The following is a 23,312-nucleotide window of genomic DNA, read 5'->3' on the forward strand; positions in this document are numbered from 1 at the left end:
CACTTTTTTGTCCTGAGATTTATCCTTCCCATCTGTCTTTTTGTTCTTGGGTTCGACCTTTGCAAGGACAATCTGGTAGACCTTTCTCTTGGGCTCTTCCCCTACTTCCTCTTCTGCAAGAGTTGGTCTTCCTCTTGGGCATCTTGGCTATGAATATGGATCAGCAACGTCTCCCCAGACAAGAGCCAGCATCCCGGCTTTTCAGTGGGGAAAGGATACCAGGGGATCCCCTAAATGGAAGATGGTATTCAGTAGAGAACCAAGCAGAGCTGCTGCTGAAGAATGGAAAGTAAGTGGGCAAGTTCTGCAGGTTCAGAGCCCTCTCTAAAGGAAGGCTTTGAGAAGAGCACACTGTTCTACTCTCCAGCTCCCCGTCAGAGGGGAGGGGTATCCTAGAGAGAGGAGAAGGGGTTGTGTATATAAAACTGCATCAACCAGCATGAAGATGAGATTTCAGGCGATCAGCCTAAACTAGGGGAAGGCACGAATGGAGAGTTAGCTGGGTAAAGAGTGGGAAAATAACCTTCCTAAGGTCATGAAAATAGGGATAGTGGGATTTGACTGTCCCTCTGGTCTCCTGAAAGTCTCCATTCATTTACTATTCAAATTGTTGGGTTCTTCTTCCCTAAGGGCACTGAGGGCTGACTTAGTTCAATTTCATTCACCATTATGTAGGAACTCTGTGCCAGACTCTGTACTGGGAGCTGGATATATAATGACAAAAGTGAAACTGGAGGGGGGGGGGAGCAGCTAGGTGGCAATGGATAAAGCACCTGCCCTGGATTCCGGAGGACCTCAGTTCAAATCCAGCCTCAGACACATGACACATACTAGCTGTGTGACCCTGGTCAAGTTACTTAACCTTCATTGCCCTGCAAAATAAATCCCCCAAAAAGTGAAACTGGCCCTACCTCTAGGAGCTGCTGCTGGTGGTGGTTACAATGAAACATCAAGTAGATACAAGGGGATGAAATGATGTTTTGATGATGCATGGAAAGGGATGGCTAACAGAGAAAGATGCTGGAGGAAGCAAAATACAGTGGGATGAAGGGATAAAGATTGTTGAGGGAAAAGGACAAGTCTCTGTGTCAAGTACGGATACCTCTTCCCTTCTGACAGGAAAGGAAGGAAAGAGGAAGTACTAACTGTCATTTATAATGTCTTGAGGTAAAGTAAGTATTCAGCAATAATAACAATATTGGGAGCAGCTAGATGGCGCAGGGGCAGCTAGATGGCACAATGGTTAAAGCACCGGCCCTGGATTCAGGGGTATCTGAGTTCAAATCTGGCTTCAGACACTTGACACTTACTAGCTGTGTGACCCTGGGCAAGTCACTTAACCCCCATTGCCTGCAAAAAATAATAATAATTATAACAATAACAATATTGTACAACGATCAGCTGTGAATGAGTTAGCTATTCCCAGCAATACAAAGATACAAGACAATTCTGAGAAAGAAGTGATAAAATGTTAATGTAGATCAAAACATACTGTCATTTTACTTTTCTTGGGTTGTTTTTTTTTTTGCCTGTATTTTCTTTCACAACATGAAAATATGTTTTGCATGACTGCCCATGTATAACCTTTATCATATTGCTTACCTTCTCAGTGATGGGCGAGGGGAGTGTGAGAGAGAGGTTGTAATTCAAAATTGTACAAAAAAAAGGTTAAACATTTTTACATGTAATTGGGAAAAATATATTTAAAAAATTAAAAAACCTATTCACAGGTTAGTAATTTGGGGGGCATAGTTAGCCAGGTTGGATTTGTTAACAGGAAAGCAGGTTTGATTCACTATTGGGATGGCTAACATAATGACCCTTGTTAATAAGACAAATTAACAATCATATGATTATATGAATAAATGCAGAAATATATTTCTGGAATATTATTAAAGAACACTGAAATGCAAAAAATAAATAAATAAAATAAAATATCTAGGCTTTTTTTTTTTTCCAAATCATGGTTTTCAGGAAATCCATGATTATTTTTTTTAACCTTATCTCTCTCTCTTTTTGGAGGGTGGGGGCAGCTAGGAGCACAATGGATAGAGTACTAGACCTGGAATCAGGAAGACTCCTGAGTTCAAATCTGACCACAGATCCTTACTAGCTGTGTACCATAAACAAGTCACAACCCTGTTTGCCTCAGTTTCCTCATCTTTCAAATGAGCTGAAAAAGAAAATGACAAACCACTCCATTATCTTTAACCGAGAAAACCCAAATGGGGTCACAAAGAATTGGACATGACTGAAAAATGGCAATAATTTTTTTAATTTTTATTTTATTTTTCTCAAATACATGTAAAAATAGTTTTTTTAAAAATTCATTTTGAAAATTTTGGGGTTCCAAATCCTCTCCCTTCCTCTTTCCCCTCCCTCCCTCCCTCCTTGAGAAGGCAAACAATTTGATATAGATTATACATATGAAGTCATGCAAAACAGATTTCTATATTGAGTCCATTGATTATTTTCTGGGGGAGGAGTCCATTGATCCTTTTTTTTTTTTTTTTTTTTTAGTGAGGCAATTGGGGTTAAGTGACTTGCCCAGGGTCACACAGCTAGTAAGTGTTAAGTGTCTGAGGCCGGATTTGAACTCAGGTACTCCTGACTCTAGGGCCGGTGCTCTATCCACTGCGCCATCTAGCTGCCCCTCATTGATTCTTAAATTATCTTTCCTGGGCCTATTTTACAGATCAGTTGTTTTTGGTATCATCTACCTTACATTTTCTTCTTTTTTCCCCATATTTTGATTTTGTTCTCATATTTCTTGCTGTCTCATGGGTCATTGAATTATCTTGGGTTTATTCTAGTTTTAATTATTTCCTTTCTTGGATAAGATTTACTACTTTTATTTCTAAGCTACTTATTCTCCTTCCAATTCTTTCATTCAGTACATTTTTAGAGTCTTTGTGAAAAATCCATTTCCCCCTTTAAGTCTCTGCTCCGTAGATGTACTCTCTCCTTCATTTTAGGGATGTCTAGATCTACAATAATTTTTATGTAGTCCTTTTATATAAGAAAACTTGAATAAAAGAAAAAGATGAAAGAGAGTGGAAAATAGCATACTTCAGTCTGTGTTCAATATCAGTTCTTTCTTTGAAGGTGGATAGCATGCTTCATCATTAGTTCTTCAGGATTGTCTTGGATCATTGTTTTGCTGAGAATAGTTGTCATTCACAGTTCTTCATCAAACAATATTGCTGTCTCTGTGCACAATGTTCTCTTGGTTCTACTCACTTCACTATACATCAATTCATACAAGTCTTTCCAGGCCTTTCTGAAGTCATCTTGCTTGTCATTTCTTATAGCACCGTAATATTCCATCACCATCATATACCACAGTTTGTTTAGCCATTCCCCAATTGATGGACATTCCTTTGATTTCCAATTCTTAGGCACTACAAAAAGAGCTCTACAATACTTTTTAATATTACTTGGTTTCTTCATCTCACCAGATTAGAACCTGAAATAGAGCCTTTACACTAGGGGTAGTGTCTGCCTCAAGATGCATTTTTTAATAAGGTGGTAAGCCCTGTTTGGTTCAGCCCCGTGTTTCCTGGGTTCCTGCTCTGATTTCCATCTCTTAGGGTTAGCCCCATCCCAGAATCTTTGAGATTCAAAGCATTAAACCTTCAGGGCTTTCTCTGGCATCTCAAGAGAAGGTATTAAGGACCTCAGAGCTCTTGGGCATCCTGGACTGACTATATTCATGCTGATAATGATTGCTGTCATATACTAGGGCTTGAAAAGTTCCCAACCTAGGGCTTTTGGACCACCCTAGGGCTTTCTCAGGGAAACTTTAATTATCTTTCTGCCTTTTGACACCAAGCCTTGCAGGCTCGGGATGTTTCTGATCCATCTCTGTGAGGTTGTTTGCTTGTGCCTATAATGAATGGCTTTGCTAGCAGCCTCTGTTTCTATTGGTTTTGTTTGTGTATGTGTGTATAAGTGTGCTCATGTGTATATGTGTACTTTTGGGGTAGAAGAATTAGTTTCTTATTAGATTTTTTAAAAATTATTATTCAGTCTGGAATAAATTTCAGGTTTTTGCTAGAGTAAATTTATGGTACCTGGGTGGTCTGCCTCTGTTCAGGCAGCTATATTGACTATAAGTCTATATTGAGAATCTTATTTGACAGGGATCTTAGAGACCATCTGGTCCAAAACCAATCTAGTACATGAATACTTTCTATAATACCCCTAACTAGTAGTCATATTAGTCATACTAAGTCATACTAAGCCTATGCTTGAAGACTCTTATTAGTGGGAAATTCATTATGACCCAGGAAAGCTCATTTCATTTTGGAAACCTCTAGGAAATTTTTCCTTGTGTCAAACTGAAATACACATACACACACACATACATAAACACACACCTTTAATGTTCATCTCTTGGTTACTCAGGGTTGGACAGAGCAAGTATAATATCCTCCTTAGGATCAGGAAATTTGTTTTGTTTACTACTCTTCCCTCCCTATTTTTTTAAATTTTTTTTTTTTTTTTGCGGGGCAATGGGGGTTAAGTGACTTGCCCAGGGTCACACAGCTAGTAAGTGTCAACTGTCTGAGGCCAGATTTGAACTCAGGTCTTCCTGAATCCAGGGCCAGTGCTTTATCCACTGTGCCACCTAGCTGCCCCTCTTCCCTCCCTATTAATCCACCCTCTTCCCCATCCCCTAAATGTCTTTTTTTTTCAATCTTAATAGTATTTTGGTTTTTTCCAGTTACATGAAAAAATAGTTTTCAACACTTGTTTTTTTATAACATTTTGAGTTCCAAAATTTTCTCTCTCCTTCCTTTCCCTCCCCCTCCCCAAGACAGAAAGAAATCTAATATAGGTTATTTATGTACAATCACATTAAACATTATTTGTGCACCCTAAATGTCCTTTCAAAAATTTTGACATCCAGGACTCAATCTTTTTCTTTTTTTTTTTTAGTGAGGCAATGGGGTTAGGTGACTTGCCCAGGGTGACACAGCTAGTAAGTGTTAAGTGTCTGAGGCTGGATTTGAACTCAGGTACTCCTGATCCCAGGGCCGGTGCTCTATCCACTGCGCCACCTAGCTGCCCCACTCAATCTTTTTCCAAAGGCAGGTTTTAATAAAGGAATAGGAGGAGACCATGAGGGTACTTGATATCTTAGTAGGCTCATGGTACTGGGAGACAAAACCTATTAGACTCGATCAGGTAGTACTTGAATTTTGTGTGACTTAAAGCTCCTTGGGGGAAGAGATTAAGCCATTTTCATCTTTGTATATTCAGTGCTCAGCACTATGTCTTACCTGTAGTAGGCACTAAATAAATGTTTGTTGAATCAAATTGACATACCAAAAATGAAATTTGTATAGTTCACAATTTTGAACCAAAACTGACCATGAAAACTGATTACCAAGTTGAAGACAACAAATGGTTTATTTTTAGAAAGATATTCTGTGGGGCAGCTAGATGGCACAGTGGATAGAGCACCAGCCCTAGATTCAGGAGGACCTGAGTTCAAATTCAGCCTCAGATACTTGACACTTACTGTGTGACCCTGGGCAAGTTACTTAACCCTAATTGCCTCATAAAAAAAGAAAGATATCCTGTTATACAGTTGAGTATTTACATTAAAAACACAAAAATTTGTATATTTTCAAATCTAGCCACAACAGTTTCCATTAAAATACCAAGTTTAAACATGAGTTAATAATGTCCCTATCACAAAAAGTCCTTGCTTTGATTTAGTAATAAACAACATTTGGTCTATTTCAACACACAAAAATGAAGTGATGGTTGGGACATTCATATGAGATAGCTAAATGTTTATTACAGAAATCCATAATTCACTACCTTCCATCACTTGCCAATTGGAATATACTGCAGCTCTTTGGAGTGAACTGCAGGATTTTTCTTTCTATTTTCCTTACTCTAATAAAGGAATATTCAGAACTACTCTAAGTCTCTATCTATCTATCTAATCATTATTTATTTATTTGTTTGTTTGTTTTTGTGGGGCAATGAGGGTTACGTGCCAGGGTCACACAGTTAGTAAAGTCTCAAGTGTTTGAGGCTAGATTTGAACTCAGCTCCTCCTGAATCTAGGACCGATGCTTTATACACTACACCACCTAACTGCCCCCTTCTGAGTCTTGATAAGTTAAATGTTAAGGTCAGAATTTTACCATTTCATTTTCTTCTCCCTTTTCTTTTTACTCTTTATAGTAAGCTGAGTCTGATTCAGGGTGGTTCCTTGGTAGTTTGGATCTGATATTGGAACAAAATGAGCCATTCACAGATCATTCAACAGTTAACAAAGGAAGGCTTATATAGCTATAGTATAAAAGGGCTACTCAATGAGTCTTTAGCACTCAGCTCAGGTGGATGGGGGCTAGGGAATGATGGGATGGGAGACCCTTGCTTCTATATGGAAATACATCTGGTCAGCAGGGCAAAGTGTGGTGACTTGCTTGGCCTTGGAACATACACCAAGTATGAAAGACCTTAATTCCATGTGGACAGGCTTCTTTATTCCCTTGGGTGAACAGAAAGCCATATCAATATGGCCTGGGAGCCCTAGAAACTGAATCAACAACTAGGAGGCTTGGGCCTTAGACCTCTGGGCCAATCAAGTCTCAGTGACGGCTTCTCTGGTTTTTAGAAAAGAGCTAGGTTATCAGGGCCAGGAAACCCTGGCCTATAACATCCCACCCTTTGGTGGTAAGATCCTAGAGGTCTCTTTCTAGAGAACCTTCCAACATGTAAATGGCTTTAGGATCCTTCTGGACAACCCTAATCTCAGGAATGTAAGGAACCTGGCATAGGCAACATAATAGTTAAAATAAGGGGAAAAATGAAAAAATACGGCAAAAACAAAACAGACAAAAAAAAATTTAATGGCCTCCAGAAAGCGTGACCAAATATGGATGAGAATAAAGACCAGAAATCCTAAGCTTCACCTCCTCACTTTAAAACAACTATATAACAGATCTCAACAGTCTTATGCCAAATCTTTGCAATTCATAATGGGTCTTTCCTGATTTAAAGTGGTAATAGTTAGTATGAGTAGCACATGAAGGCCACAGCACAGATAATGACATTCCCTAACACAGTCACCACTTCTTCATTAATGGTCTAGGTAATCTGTACTAGGGTCACTAAGAGGTCTTTGCAGTTCATACCAGACTTCTAGAATAAGACAAGGAGAGTGACTAGGACCAGCATTAGGAATATCACAGGCACAGCAAAGATGATGACACTTCTGGTACAGCGACTGGTTCTTCATTATGAGTCACGGTCATCTGTAGTAAAGCAAGCAAAATGTCTCCACTGTCCCTAGTACTGAAGGGGAGCCTTTGATCGCACAGTTCTGTTCTCTGCAGACTACAGAACACTTGGTCAGGCACATGACCACCACCCAGGAGTCAGTGTAGATGAAGATCTTATCCATCTCATCCCTCAGGGGTCTCCCAGATACTGACTATATAGCTCATCACTCCTCTCACTGGGAGGATTTGTCAGAACCTTCATTCTCTAGAGTATCCCTATCATCAGATTAATGGCCGCTGAAGTCCAATAATGCATACCTCTTTGCATGGAGCTATCAGTAAAGTGTTCCTCAGGAGTAGATTCTCATAGGTAAGACCTCATTGGACTATGAAGAACCAAAGTATCTAGACTGGAGGCCCTAGTCTCTGGCTGAGACATACCTGTTAAGGGCACCAGTGCCCAAGGGACCTAAGGGAAAGCAATTTTGAATGTGCCATTTCCACTTAACAATAGCATCCTAATGAATCCTACCCACATGTTAGAGGGGACGTCTTTCATTACTCAACTCATAATAATTCTGGACAAAGAGTGACTGACTATAATGATTCACTATAAGAACAACTTGGTAGCTGTTCAGCTTCGGTAGGAAGCCTTCTTGTCTCCATGTGGAAACATTGCCCCCCTCAATTTCCATATGGAACCACATCTAGTCACTAGTACTGGTGGAGCCTTGGGATATCCACCAAGTCTGAAGGATCCCTTCTACACATGGGTGGACCTTTTTGTGCCCTTAGATAACCAAAAAGTTATGTCCTTATGGTTGAAGACAACTAGAAGGTTGTGTCAATAGCTAGGAAGCTTGCACCTTAGTCCCTGGAGCCAGTTAAGTCTTAGGAACACTTTCTTGGCTTTTTGGAAAAGAACTAACCCAACTGACAAGGCAGAGACAAGAACAGAGAAATCCTGGCCTATCAGAGTATCTATGTTTTTCACAATATTTTAAAAATGCAACTTTTGCTCCTCCCCAAACCCAACCCAGTACCTAGAACAGAACCCATGAGTGAACTGAATGAATGGCACTCCCAAAGTAGTTAAGTTCAAGGGGTCACACCTCTGCCTCCTTCTCCCTAAAGATCACAGTCCTAGAGGTAAATGCTTAGGTCTGCTCCTGGGAGAAGGCTAAGGTAGGAGGGCAATCTATGGCAGCAGTGCAAAGAGAAAAAAATAATCACTTGGTTTTTTCTCCTGCTGGAACATTATGATTCATTTCTGGTGGAGGCAGGGGGACATCTGTTGTGATTTAAAAAGATGTAACTGTAAAAATTACACAATAACATTTTGATTTAGGACAGAATTTACTAAACCTACATTGGAGTTTGCACTCCATATATTAAGGCATTTGTAATTAATTTTTAGAAATTTATATTAGTTAAAGTTGGAAAAACTCATCAATTTTTTTTCCTTTTGGCTCTTGGCAGCCCTTGATTATTTGTAGAATTGTGAATGTTTTGAAATGACTGTTACCCTTTATGCCTTTTTTCCCCATACTTTGATTTCCTCATATGTAGGGTTAGCAATATCACTGCAATATAGTAGATTTGTGGTTTTAGGAGTTTGTATTAAAGTAGTAAATGTCCTTAAAATGTAGTTCACATTTTCAAAGCAACCTTAATCATAACTAGAGCTCAAGTAGAGCTATTTGGGGAATATGCCCAGCCCTAAGGAAGCCTTTGCTGTTGATTTATTTAAATTAAGTCAACTATCCTAACAAGTTTTAGCCTGTTTTATGTCTGTAGAGACAATGTTTGCTTCTCTTTAGAATCAGGTGTCAGATTCCGGAGGACCTGGATTCAGGAGGACCTGAGTTCAAATCTGATCTCAGACACTTAACACTTACTAGCTGTGTGACCCTTGGCAAGTCACTTAACCCCAATTGCCTCACCAAAAAAAAAAAAAAAAGAATCAGGTGTCTGAGTTTAAGGACAGCCAATGATAAAACTGAGTTGTCTGAGTGTAATAAATGCATTTCTAAAGAAACCTCCTATTTTTATGTGATTTGAGTATTGTTTCCTTTAAAAAAATTTAAATGTAAACATAATAACTACCAATAAAGCTGTCAAACAAAATTAGAAAAAAAATCCTACCAATCTATAATCTTATCCATGTGGATATGCTCTCTAATGCAATTTGCAGTTCATACATACCTGACTACCCTGTACTTCTCTTGCCGGTGTCTTCCCATAAGTCCAGCCCTGGAGGTCCAACTAACTTTCATGGGACCTTCCTGGTTTGCACTTGGGAATAACAATGGAGCACACAAACTATCTATTGTGTATGCGTCACATTTGCCACAACTTCCTTCCCTCTTCTGTCTTTGTTGAAAGAGAGAATATTGAAATTGATACAATTTATTTCTTCCAAGAGTATGTTCACCCATTGGTCATTGGACAAGGATCTCACATTTAGAATACCAACAACTAAGTTAAAGTTTATAAATAGTCCAAAAACTATGTGAGTTAACAATAGAATTACATCTATTTGCTCCCCTAAATATTGCTGGTCTAAGAGTACAATTTTAGGGATTCAAAAGGAAACTGGCTTCCTTGGCCACTCTTAAGGGGGAGGGTATACCCAAACTTTTGCTGTTTCCTTCACTCCTTCCTGAATGCTAGTTACACAAAAGATCATTACAAAAAAGCAAATAGTAAGTAAACCTATTTATCCAAGCAAAACAGCAAACAGAAATTGGAGGAAATTACACAGATTAAAATACAGTGCAAATACACAAGAATAAATGAGTTCTTCAGATGGGATCAAAGTAAGACCTCAGTTCAATCAAGAGAGTAGACTTAATCACCCACTCCCACCCCACCACCTAGGAGAAGTTGTGTCTCCAGAGTCTCTAGGGAAGCAAGTTGGAAAGCAAAGGTATGTTGAGAAACCAGCTTCCCCTACAGGTTTGCAGCAACCAAATCATATGCATCTCTTTCACCAGAAACTCTGACCCTTATACAGGCCCACTGTTTCTTATCAGTATTCTCTCCATCACACAATAAGCAGTGGCGCAACCACAGCAAAAATCTAAGCTTATTTGGAAGCCCAGTTAGATGTTTCAAAAAGAGTGTGCCAAATCACTACTTCACTAAGAGTCTAATAGCATATCTGTTTTTTTCACAACTGTCACAAAAATTTCTAAGACTGGGGCAACCAGGGGGTGCAGTGGATAGAGCACTGGCCCTGGAGTCAGGAGGACCTGAGTTCAAATCCAGCTCAGACACTTAACACTTACTAGCTGTGTGACCCTGGGCAAGTCACTTAACCCCAATTGCCTCACTCCCCCCAAAAAAAGATAGCTTGGGTACCATCTTCTTCAGGAAGTCTGTCCTGATTCCCCAAACTGCTACTGCTTTCCCTTCCAAGCTATCTTGTATTGAGCTCCTTTGTGCATATTTATACTTATTAACTTTATATTTATGCAATATACATTTGTATATGTCCTTGTATATGTAGTCTCTCCCATCAGAATGCAAGTTCCTTGTGAGTTGGGATTGCTTCATTCTTTGGACCTCCATCCCCAACACCTAGCACAGTGTCTGGTACATATTAGGTGATTAATAAATACCCTCCAACTGAGCCCACAGATTCAGCTCCTGATTTCTGTTGAATTTGACCTTGATGTTTGCTCTCAAGGAGCAATGTCCAGCTTTTCAACATCCTCAATTTTTTTTAGAGCTCAATGTATTTGAAGCTTAAAATGCTATGTTTTGAAGCATCATCAATTATTACTATCATTCCATCATTTTGACAGAAAAGACCTATTAAATGGGAAAGGATTTACTAGCTTAATTCATAAAGCCCTCTAGGGTTTAGAAAGCCCATTCCCCACAATAGCTCCATGAGGTAGCACAAGTATTATTATCCTCTTATTACAGATGAGGAAATTGAGGTTTGTGAAAGGGAAATGACTTGCCTAACTAGTTGCACAGCTTGTCAGAGTTAAGATAAAGAAGCAGATTTCTAGAGGCCAGATTCAACACGCTTCCCACTATTCTAGTCAGTCAGTCATTCTGTCAACAAACATTTATTAAGCACCAACTATGAGCCAACCACTATGCTCAGCACTGGAAATACAAAAAAAGGCAAAAAGCCCCCAAATAAAACAAAACAAAAAACAAAACCATTCCTGCCTTTGAGGAGCTTAGGGACTAATGAGGGACACAACCATGTACAAAAGAGATATACAGAATAAATTGGAGATAATCCATGAAGGGAAGGCCCCACTATTAAGGGGAATAAGGAAAGACTTCTCGTACAAAATGAATTTTTAGCTGGGACTTGAAGAAAGCCAAGAGGCAGGGATGAGGAGGGAGAGAATTCTAGGTTTGAAGGACAGCCAGTGAAAAATGCTTTGTGCAAGGACTCAATTTCAAAGCACCAAATTCAGGGGGGAGGAGAGTGATTGTGTTAGGAAATCAAGTCTAGTTTGGCAAAATTCAAATTATTGCAGAAATCAAAATTTGTTATAATGGAACCAGAATTATGTCTAACCCCACCCCCACCCCCCACCATCCATCCTTCATAAAGGATAGCCTATTAGAAGCTACTCTCCGGACATCTGAATATCCATTCAAAAAGATAAAGTTCTTTCTACAAAGAGAGTTTTTCTCTTTTTCCATGATCCAAGGGCAAGCTGAAAAGTTCCCAAAGTATAGTTAACTCTCTATGTGTACAGTAGATAAGGAAAAATGGGCCAAGAAGATCAATATAAATAATTTTAAAATAGCATTATCAATCAAAAGGTTTCTAGCTGCAGCTCAATTGCCAATGACACTCTTCAGCAATCATGGCTCCCAGTTATATATAATTGTAAAGTTTGTCAAGTGTTTTCCTTGCAACAATATGATGAAGTGGGTAGTACAAATATTCGTGTATCCATTCAACAGATGAGAAATCTGAGGCCCAATCAACAGGGTTACATGACTTGCCACGTAGCCAACAAGTGTCTGAGGTAGCATTTCAGCCTGGGTCTCCCACCTCTGGGCCTAACACACTTTGTTCTAGACTACACAGGCTGAGGAGGAAGAAGTGCTTTTCAAATTCTTTCTGCCTCTTTCCACAGGTGGATGCCGTGCGGGTATATGTGAACAGCTCATCTGAGGACCTAAAGTATCCTGTCCTCTTTGTGGTTCGCCAGCAAAAAGGGGTGCTGTCCTGGCAGGTCCCTCTGCTCTTCCGAGGACTGTAAGTGATTCTTCTTCCTTAGAGGATAATGGCAGTCAATTTCCTCCACTGACTACTAAACCTTAGAAACCTTAGTTGGCTTCACTGCAAGGGAAAGTAAGATAAAACCACTGGGTTGTTACCTCTTTATAGATGCCGAGTCCAAATATGTTGGGTCTACAGAGACTTAGAGAATCGTATTTCCTGTCTGTCCAACTTCAAATTTCCATTGCTTACTTTTCAGATGTGCATGAAAGCTATGTAGTTCTGCAGAACCCTGAAAGAAACTTTTTTTCAAAATGTCCTGTATCTCAGATGAGGGTAATGATTCATTCTCTGGCTATACTGCCTATACCAGTAAGGAGATCCTGAGTGTATGTCCTGAGTGCCTGCTGCATCAGGGCCACCATACCACTTGGCTGTTGTGGTGGATTATAGGTATAACCCAGCAAATCGCTAGAATAAGGAGGTATGGTCCTAATGTACAGAACAGGCCTGAACAAGACTTGTATTCCTAACTTCCCCTAATTTATTTTAAGCTTCACCCTCATGACATTAGTCTCATCTTATGTTTCAGTCAGAAATGTAAAACCTAAAGGAAAAAAAATGTATTTTGGAAGAAGTAAAATTGGATAGATTTTTTTTTCCTTACTGCCTATTTGCTGAATCTTACTGTTCTCATTTCTGCATTCCCCCTGGCCCCTTGCAACGGGGCCCACAGGTACCAGAGAACCTATAACTACCAGGAAGTGAGCCGAACACTGTGCCCTTCTGAACCCACCAACGAAACAAGACCTTCAGAGCAACTCATATTTGTAGATGTCGCATCCATGGCTCCACAAGGGGCCCAGTACAACCTGCTGGTTACCAGGATCAAGAGCTTCCAGCTGCAGTAAGCAGGATTCACTGAAGTCCTCCTCTCTTTCTCTGCCTGGTGGATCTTGTGTCTGAGTGTGTGTGTGTGTGTGTGTGTGTGTGTGTGTGTGTGTGTGTGTGTGTGTGTGTGTGTGTAGACTTCAGTTTTGGTTTTCATAGAAATGTTTCAACTTTCGGGGGGGGCAGCTAGGTGGCACACTGGATAGAGCACTGGCCCTGGATTCAGGAGAACCTGAGTTGAAATCCGGCATCAGACACTTGACACTTACTAGCTGTGTGACCCTGGGCAAGTCACTTAACCCCCATTGCCCTGCCAAAAAAAAAAAAAAAGAAAGAAAGAAAGAAATGTTTCAATTTTCCAAAACTAAATCATCCCCTCATTAGCAACCTAAGACCCCACAGCTGGGGAGCCAGGTCTCAGCCTCCTGACAGTAGGAAAACAGTGGAAACCAAGTAGAATAGTGAGATCAACATGACTTCTAAAGGGACATATAGTTTATCTGTAAGCGTCTGATGCCATTCCAAATAAGATCACATGTTTGACATGTCACGTAATCTGTCTTTGTTGCTTCAGAAGTTAATTAGATGGGAGATGGGGTGTAATTAGGAAGTATTGACTGTAAGAATCCTAATGATAGATTATTATAAAACATTTGTGTGACATTTGTCACTCATAAATTTGGGTTTGCCTGGAAAACCCTACAGAGATTGGTTTATTCCTCCCATGTTTTATCCCTATAATTCAGGTAACTGCTACTACCTCAATGGTTATAGCAATTTAAACCAATTGCCTAGGATTTCCCCAAGCACGGTTAGCTGAGGTTTAAAGCATTTAGCTCGGGATCCAATCATTTATGCCATTTGTATGAAAATTGGGAAGCTAGGTGGTGCGATGGATAGAATACCATGCCTGGAGTCAGGAAGATCTGAGTTTAAATCCAGCCTCAGAAACGTGCTAGCTGGAGACAAGTCATTGAATACCTATTTGCCTCAGTTTCTCATCTAGAAAATGGGGATGCACTAGAGAAGAAATGGCAAACCACTCCACCATCTTTGCCAAGAAAGACAAAGTCCATGGGGTCATGTAGATTCAGACACAACTAAACGACTAAACAACAACATAAAAACTTAATTCTTGGGGGCAGGTAGGTGGTGCAGTGGATAAAGCACCGGCCCTGGATTCAGGAGTACCTGAGTTCAAATCCGGCCTCAGACACTTGACACTTACTAGCTGTGTAACCCTGGGCAAGTCACTTAACCCCCATTGCCCAGCAAACAAACAAAAAAAACAAAAAAACTTAATTCTTTGCTAAGAAACCATAAAAATTATCTATTCCCCAGTCAATAACATCTCCATACTAAGTTTGTCAAGGTAAAAATATAGAGCAATTTAAAAGGAAATATAAATAAGTACATGTATTGATGCCATGAAAAACAGAACAGCCTGAACCCAATAGGTCAGGAGGAACAACTGGCTTCCACCAACTTCCCACCTGATGACACTGATTTACTTCAGACCACTCTTTCTATATTTCTTTTCTTTTTTTTGTTTTTGGCGGGGCAATGAGGGTTAAGTGACTTGCCCAGGGTCACACAGCTAGTAAATGTCAAATGTCTAAGGCCCAATTTGAACTCATGTCCTCCTGAATCCAGGGCCGGTGCTTTATCCACTGCGCCAACTAGCTGCCCCCAGCCTACTCTTTCTTAGTTTCCTCCTGCTTCAAATTCTTCTCGGTTTTGGTATTGATATTAACTTTGCTCTAGCTCTACAGCCATGAAGTTAGCTGGTGAGGTTACAGTTCCTCAGCCCTCTGGCATCTCCTTTTCTAGTCCTCAGTTGTGTGATGGGAGTCTGGGGATCCATCTTCGTTAGAGCCCCAACCTCAGCCATCCTCAGGACACCTCTCTCTCAGAACCCTTTCAGAACTGAAATGCAAAAGGACTTCTCCCTGTCCCCAGTTTTGAGCTTTAGCTGTGACCATCTCACCCTGACTCTAGATCATCTCCATGCTTTATCCCCTTTTGAAGCTGTCTGCATGCCCTGTTGCTCCCTGAAGCAAATTGTACTAGTATAATCTCTGTGGCTGCTTTGGTCCTGGATAGGTAAGTCACTCCACATACCTGTGTCAGAATCAAGGCCTGCTGGTCTGGATGCACAGTTGGCCCCTCTGAGCTTTGGCCTCCATGTCCTCATCACATGGCTTCTCATTCCAGACCCACTTACCCGCAGACTCTGAATTAGGAGCAGCTGTGTCATAATGGAAAGAAGCCTGGATTTGGAGTCAATGGTTCAAATCCTTGCTCCACCATTTACTGCCTAAATGACCTTGGATAAGTCACAACCTCTCTGGGCCTTGGTTTTTTCACCTATAAAATTATGGAGTTGAACTAGATCATCTCCAAGTTCTCTTCCAGTTTTAAATCCTATGCACCTGTGCTGCCGGATGAGCTTTCCCATGAGCTCTCCATTATTAGCTGAGCTGACAAACACACCCTAGATTCAAGAGAGACTGAGGCCCTTGTCATGTTTTCAGATCAAGATCCTACACTTTCCAAGTACAAGTCAGAGTGTTTGGAACCCTCCTCCCTGGGTGTGGATCCTGAAGACTAGATGTTGTTACATCATTAAAGATAATAAAACATGCCTGGGCATTCAGTGATGCCACATGTTTTCACTCCCCAGTCCCTGGGAAGGGTCATTTCATCATAGGTTAATTAGGTACTTTTTTCCCTAGATAATAACTCTTAGAAATTCGTGTTTAACTCTCTCAGGAAAATTTCTCCATTCTCCCACTTATACTTTTTTTTTTTTTTGGCGGGGCAATGGGGGTTAAGTGACTTGCCTAGGGTCACACAGCTAGTAAGTGTCAAGTGTCTGAGGACACATTTGAACTCAGGTACTCCTGAATCCAGGGCCAGCGCTTTATCCACTGTGCCATCTAGCTGCCCCCCACTTATACTATTAAGAATCTAAGACATTTGAACAAGGCAGTTTTAGTTATACCTCTTTGTATTTTAGCACTGTGCATAGTCATGGCACACACACAGGAGGAGCTCAATAAATATTTGTTTCATGAACTCATGCAAAGAAAAAAATGACAGAAAAATGTTTTATGGTTAAAATGCAACCTAATCACAAGTATTTCCCATGTCCCAGGTGGCTGGACATTTAGTATCTATTGACTTTGGAAGAAGGAAGAGGAAAGATCTTGGATGAGGGATCTCAAAGGAAGGAGATGGGATGTTTCTATATCTGCTGCTCTCTAGCTCTTCTGCCAGAGGAAGAGAGTGGGGAAGAGAAGCCAGGAACTAAGAGAAAAGCTAGCAGGGTTTGGCTCCTGCTTCTTGGGCGAGTCATTCTTTCCAGGCATCAGAACACTGAGGGGGTTGGACTGAGATTCCTCCCAATTCTAGATACTAGGATTCTGTGCTAAGTAATCCTCAAAATAGAATTACAGATAAGTTGCCAGGAGGGACTTTTGATCCAGAATGAAGCAGATGAGTCAGAAGAGCCCATTATTACTCTCACTGAAGTCACCTAAAAGAAGGTGAAGCACAGCAATAATCATAGTTAAGTGACTGGGAAGAAAGACAATCAGCAAGCATGTATTAAGTACCTATGATGTGTCGGGCATTGTGCTAGGAGCTAGGGACACATAGACAAAAATTAAATAGTCCCTGCCCTCAAGGAGCTTACATATTGTCAAGAGAGAGGCTATGTAGTGTAGTGTAATACACTAGAGTTATAATAGTAGTGTAATAGCTAGAGTTGGCCTCAGAGCTTGGGTTCGAGTTCTGTCTCTGACACATTGTGGCTATGTGATTCTGAGCAAGTTACCACTCAGTTTACCTCTCCATGCTTTAGGCAGCTTCCTACCTTTTAACTCATAGGAATACACATAAAAATATCTTAGTGAAGAGGAGAAAAAGGAAGAAAGAGAATTAGATAGGATAGGAGTTGAAATAAGTGTCTGAGGATGCATTTGAACTCAGGTACTCCTGAATCCAGGGCCGGTGCTTTATCCACTGTGCCACCTAGCTGCCCCCCACTTATACTATTAAGAATCTAAGACATTTGAACAAAGCATGAAAAGATGAACTGGCTTTTCTATAACAGAGAGAGAACCATTTCTGAATCAAACTGGTATGTGTGTTCCCTTAGGAATATCAACTAACATCATTAACTTTAATGCAAGGTATGAGAATACTTTGTAAACCTGAAAACACTCTAGAAGTGTAAGCTAGCACTGATGTTATTCATTACATGATTGGACTCCCAAGATAAACAATCTGGGTTTTTTCAGTGGCAGAGCAGAATACACATTTATTCATCCAAAAAGTATTTACTAGGTGCCAACTGTATGCCACCAGGTACTGTGGCCAAGACTGGGGATTCAAGGACAAAACAGTAAAACAGACCCTGCCTTCAAGAGGCTTACATTTTATTTGCTAGAAACAGCATGCAGGCATATAAATAAATATAAAATATACAGAAAGTAAAAATAATTTGAGGTGGAAGGGTAGTGGCAACTGGGGCAATCAAGAGAGGCCTCATGTAGGAAGTGTCATTTGAGCTGGACTTTGAAGGAAGCAGGAAGATGAGGAAAGTGAGAATCCCGGCCACAGGGGAATAGATTGTATATCAAATGAGGTTTTAATTCTAGAATCATAGCATTTTAGGACTGGGGTAGACTCTCATCTAGCTATATCCCTCCATGTCACAAATGAGCAAATTAAATATTACTACCATCAAGAATACAGGATATAGGGGCAGCTAGGTGGCACAGTGGATAGAGCACCAGCCCTGGATTCAGGAGGACCTGAGCTCAAATCCTGCCTCAGACACTTAACACTTACTAGCCGTGTGACCCTGGGCAAGTCACTTAACCCCAATTGCCTTACCAAAAAAAAGAGTACAGGATATGCCTTCTCACTCTCAGATACTGTTTTCTGTACTTTGTGCAATCAGAAATAAACCAGACTTGAAGCAGCTTAAGTGGGGCAGTGATTAAAGCTCTAGGCCTGGTGTCAGGAAGGCCTGCATTCAAATCCAACCTTCAACACTTACTAGCCATATAACTCCTGGAAAGTTACTTAACGTTTGTTTCCTCAGCTGATAAAATATGGAGAATAACAGCACATACCTTATAGAGCTGTTGTGAGCTTCAAATGAGATCATTTTTGTAAAGTGTTTATAACAGTGCCTGGTACATAGTAGGTGCTATATAAGTGCTTATTACCTTCTCCCTTCACTTATATTATTCCTTGCAGCTATGTGATATCAATAGTAGGAGAGAGAGCAAGGAAGACAGGAAGTGCATATCAGGCAACACTGGTTATCCACATGGGTGACTTTTCCTCTGTGTGTGTGTGTGTGTGTGTGTGTGTGTGTGTGTGTGTAGAAAGCCTCATGCATTAGCCTATATTGTCAGCTACAAGAGATCTTAGACATAGCATACATCACAGAGTTAATCATGACACTAGATCTTGAGGTCATCGAAATCAAAGAAAGCTACAATCCTAAATGACACCTTCACTGATTTTGCATCTCTTTAAGAACTCCAGGTCATGACTCAAATCCATCTCCCTCAAAGATGGCATTAGTCTCAAATTAGTCTCCTTCTTTAGTCTCTCAGACATAACTATGCCAAAAGTTATGGAACCTTGGCAGTCAGATGCCCCTAAACATTCATCCTTCTCTACCAGTAAGCAAATGAGACCTCTTTTTGGCAGAGCAGAGCAACTCAAGCTACCTGGGTGGCCTTCCTGAATATCTGTCCTGGGATCTTCAACAGAGCAGAACACCCCAAAGCCAGGAAATAATAGTCAATAAATATTTATTAATCACCCACAATGTGCCAGGTACTGTGGTAAGTTCTGGTGATACAAATACAAAAAAGAAAAAGAAAAATAGTGCCTACCCTGAAGGAGCTTACAATCTAATTGGGAAAGACAAAACACAAAAAGATGAAAAATGGGGCAGTGGGTAGGTACTGAATGTGGGAATCTAGTGGAGAAATCACAGTTAGAAAAGTCCCAAGGTAGTACGGCCAGGTGAGGAATGAGGAGAGATCTGGGCTAAGGTTTGGAATTTATGACCCCACCCACCCTCCAATGAGACAGTCAGAGGGTAGTATATAGTCCCAAGGCTGATGAGATCTTACCTGTGATGAGGTTATCCCAATAATCACTGATGATATTATTTCACAAGGTTAGTGACAGCTGTGTCCTGGACACTTCAGAGCCCTTTTCTATATAGGCAGATATGCCTGCATCAACTTCTAGAATCCTGGTAGTCAAAGGTTACTGGACTCTCACTAAGGTCCATAGAATTACTTAAGACACTTTCTAATTGTGTGACCCTGAGAAAGTCACTTATCCTGTTTGCCCCTGTTCCCTCAAATACAAAATGGGGATAATAATAGCACCTGGTTGTTATACTGCTCAAATGAGATAATATCTGTAAATGTTCCATAGTAAATTTTTGTTGTTGTTCAGTTATTTTCAGTCATGTCTGACTTTTTATGACCCTGGAGTGGTTTGCCATTTCCTTCTCCAGCTCATTTTTTACAGATGAGGAAACTGAGGCAAAGAGGCTTACGGGACTTGCCCAGGGTCACACAACTAGAAAGTAGGGCCACATTTGAATCAGAAAAATGAGTCTTCTTGACACCAGGCCTAGCACTCTATCCAAGGTCTCACCCACATAAGTAGGTGCTTAATAAATGCTTATTCCATTCCTTCCCCCTTAAGATCACACTGCTAGTGAGTAGAGCAGAGTAGTACTTATCTAGAACTCATTCCCCTTCATACTGATACCTCTCTGTCTTGGTTCTAATGATAAAGAGTCTCAGGCTCAGAAATGCCCATCACAATAGTTAAAAATAGTTCTCTGGTTTTAAACTAAGATTTATAGCCTCTATTGAAAAGTTGAAAGGATATTGCCCTATCATTACAGTTTTGTGGATAGAGTGCTGGGCCTGGAGTCAGGAAGATCTGAATTCAAATCCAGACACATTTACTAGCTGTGTAGCCCTGGACAAGTCACATAACCTCTCTTGCCTCAGTTTCCTCAACTGTGAAATGGAAATAATAATAGCACCTCTCTCCCAGGGTTGTGAAGATCAAATGAGATAATATTTGTAAATATTTTAGCACAGTGACTGACCTATAGAAGATGCTTAATATTTTGCTTATTTCCTTTCTTCCTCTTCCACCTCTAGAAAGAATGAAGTTAGTATCCTGTCTAAGTTATCACCTATTAGTGAGTTGCTTAGGGAAACATATTCCATGGGCTCCTAAGTTTGGAGATAGAAGAGCCCTTCGGGGTCATAAGGTCTAACCCCCTCATTTTCCAGACAAGAAAATGAAGGACTTAGAGGGAATGGTTTAGTAATTTTCCCAGAGTCAGTCAACAAGCATTTATTAAGCAGGAAACATCAACATATGAAAAACCAACATGTATATGGGAGAGGCATGGGAGCTAAGGGAGAAAAAAGAACAAGTTCTTCTGAGTGGGAGATATAAAGAAAGGCAAAAACATGGCCCATGCTCTAAAAGAGCTCACATTCTAATGGGAGAGACAACATGCCCCCCCTCCAATGTATATATAGGCTCTCTACAGTATAAATAATAGATAATATCAGAAGGAAGGCACTAGGAAGTAGGGGTGGGAATTGAGGGATCCAAGGGAGCAGGGTGACAGAAGCATTGCAGAAAAGTCCTCTCCCAGAAGTTAGGATTTGAGCTGAATCTTGAAAGAAGCCAAGGAAACCAGGAAAGAGGGTGGGTGAAGATGAACGTTCTAGCCAGGAGGACACAGCAGTGAGAACTCATAGAGTAGAGTCATGTGCATGGAACATCAAAAAGGCCACTGTTGCTGGGTCATCAAGCAGGGGGAGGGGAGCCAAGCATAAGAAGAAAAAAATAGAAAGGGGACAGGTTGTGAAGGTTCTAAAAACCAAATAGAGCTTTATCTATGTGATCCTAAAGAGAGCCACTGGAGTCTACTGAGTAGAGGGGAGAGGGTGCCATGGTCAGACTTGTATTTTAGGAAGAGCATTTTGGCAGCTGAGTGGAGAACAGAGTGTCTTGGGGAGATACTTGAGGCAGGAAAACCAATCAACTTTTGTCGTTGCATAGTCCAGGCATCAGGTGGTATGGGTCTGAACCAAGATGGCAGTGTGTGAATGGAGAGAAAGGGATATGTCTGAGAGAGATTTCCACATCAGGACTTTCTCCATCATGATTTCACTATATCTCAGGTCAGCATAAGAAATTAAATGGGAGGGTGGATAAAGCACCAGCCCTGGATTCAGGAGGACCTGAGTTCAAATCTGGCCTCAGACACTTAACACTTACTAGCTGTGTGACCCTGAGCAAGTCACTTAACCCCAATTGCCCCACAAAAAAAAAAAAGAAAAGAAATTAAATGGGAAATCTTGGGGAGTTTGGGGGAAGCCACAAATGACATGTGAAGGCCAGCAGACAACACAGAGCTTATGACCAAATACTTAACCAAAATTGTACAACAATGGACTGCAAACACCCCATAAAAGAAAAAGGAAAAATGTGGACTTCTCTAGTACAAAGGGAGGGCCAAAAACTTGGATGTGGATTTTCCAGATTGTGGGAGCACTGTGCCCCTAGCCCCCATGATGTGGAAGGGATAACTGTATTGTGAAGATAGAAACAAGACTTGGCAACAGATTGTATGTGTGGGTAGATGTCACACAGATAATAAATGGAAGGCCAATATTTAAACATGGGTCCTCTGACTCAATCCACCATTTTTTTTTTGGACTGTACTAAGCTGCCTCTTCATAAGCCAGTAGTATCGTTTAATAGGTTGAACACCAGAAAAAAGCAGGCTTATTGATTACAGATTTAGACTGATAGCCTAGCCTTTCCTTGTTCTCTTCTTTCATCCTTACCTCCTCCCACACTAGCCATAATATGGAACTGTGGCAAGAGAATCAAACATTTTATATTTCTCTAAATTAAAAAAAATTATATGAGCTCTTCATATTTTCCCTCTAACAATGGACTTTGTTATAAAAAAGATTTCCTCTCTCTATTGTAGAGAGAGGTGAGGAATGGGTAATGTTTACATATTGCCATGGGCCAAAGCAATCAGTTTATACTTTATATATTATCATAAGCCATCGTGGAGGGCAGAAGTGGGGTGGTCTTAAGGAAAACAACATGTTTCCTGGATTTATGCATGTCATGCTTAGGAAAATAATGGAGTAAAAAATGGAACCTCATAATTATATATGTGTGTTCACACAGAGAAATAATTGGAAATCAAAGGTTGTCAACCAAAGCTTTAAAAAACAAGTTTCTGGCCAAGATAAAACTGCTCCCGGAAATACCAGGGTGATTCAGGTTTGCCAAGAAAATCAGTTTCTCCATCATTCCTACAGCCTGGCAGAAGGGAGTCAAGAGTGCTCTGTTGCCTGGGTAACATTTGATGACATTACCAACATTAAAAACTCTGTTAAAAGGGCAGTGCTCAGGTGGTTGAGCTGAGTGCTCCAGGGAAAGGGTAATGCTGGGGTTTTCTGAACTCCTGCCGTGTAAACACAGAGCTATGATCACTGGATCAGATGTACAAAGCAAACTTTGGTGTAGACATTATTTTCTTTTCACGACACAGGGTTGAAACTCCCAATTGCACTTCATGGTAGCTGATGAAAGGGAATTTTGATTAGAGAAAAAGAATGAGAAAAAATAATCCCATTATCTGTGAGCCAATGTGACTCAGTCTACTACTATTTTTTTGTGTGTGTGGAGCCAGATAAGTCTACTACTAATTTTTTTTAAAGTGCCACCACACTTAGGAATAATACTTGATTTCTTTTCATTCCTAACTCAACTCCCAAATATAAAAATCTTATTATACATAAATGCCTCCATTATACCCTTTGTAAAAGAATGTTTCATTTAAACATTTTAATTTCTACCAA

General features: G+C 40.4%; 1 protein-coding gene across 3 annotated transcripts in view; it reads left to right on the forward strand.

Moving 5' to 3' along the window:
• SIDT1 (SID1 transmembrane family member 1) overlaps positions 1 to 23,312 on the forward strand; it is a 164,125-nt gene that overhangs the window by 33,964 nt on the left and 106,849 nt on the right. For all 3 annotated transcript variants that reach the window (XM_043994831.1, XM_043994829.1, XM_043994830.1), the window contains exons 2-3: positions 12,368 to 12,489; positions 13,190 to 13,360. In XM_043994831.1, coding sequence (XP_043850766.1) covers positions 12,368 to 12,489; positions 13,190 to 13,360 — 293 coding nt within the window. The remainder of the gene's footprint in view (positions 1 to 12,367; positions 12,490 to 13,189; positions 13,361 to 23,312) is intronic.

This window comes from Dromiciops gliroides, chromosome 3 (genome assembly GCF_019393635.1).
Source record: "Dromiciops gliroides isolate mDroGli1 chromosome 3, mDroGli1.pri, whole genome shotgun sequence".
NCBI lineage: Eukaryota > Metazoa > Chordata > Mammalia > Microbiotheria > Microbiotheriidae > Dromiciops > Dromiciops gliroides.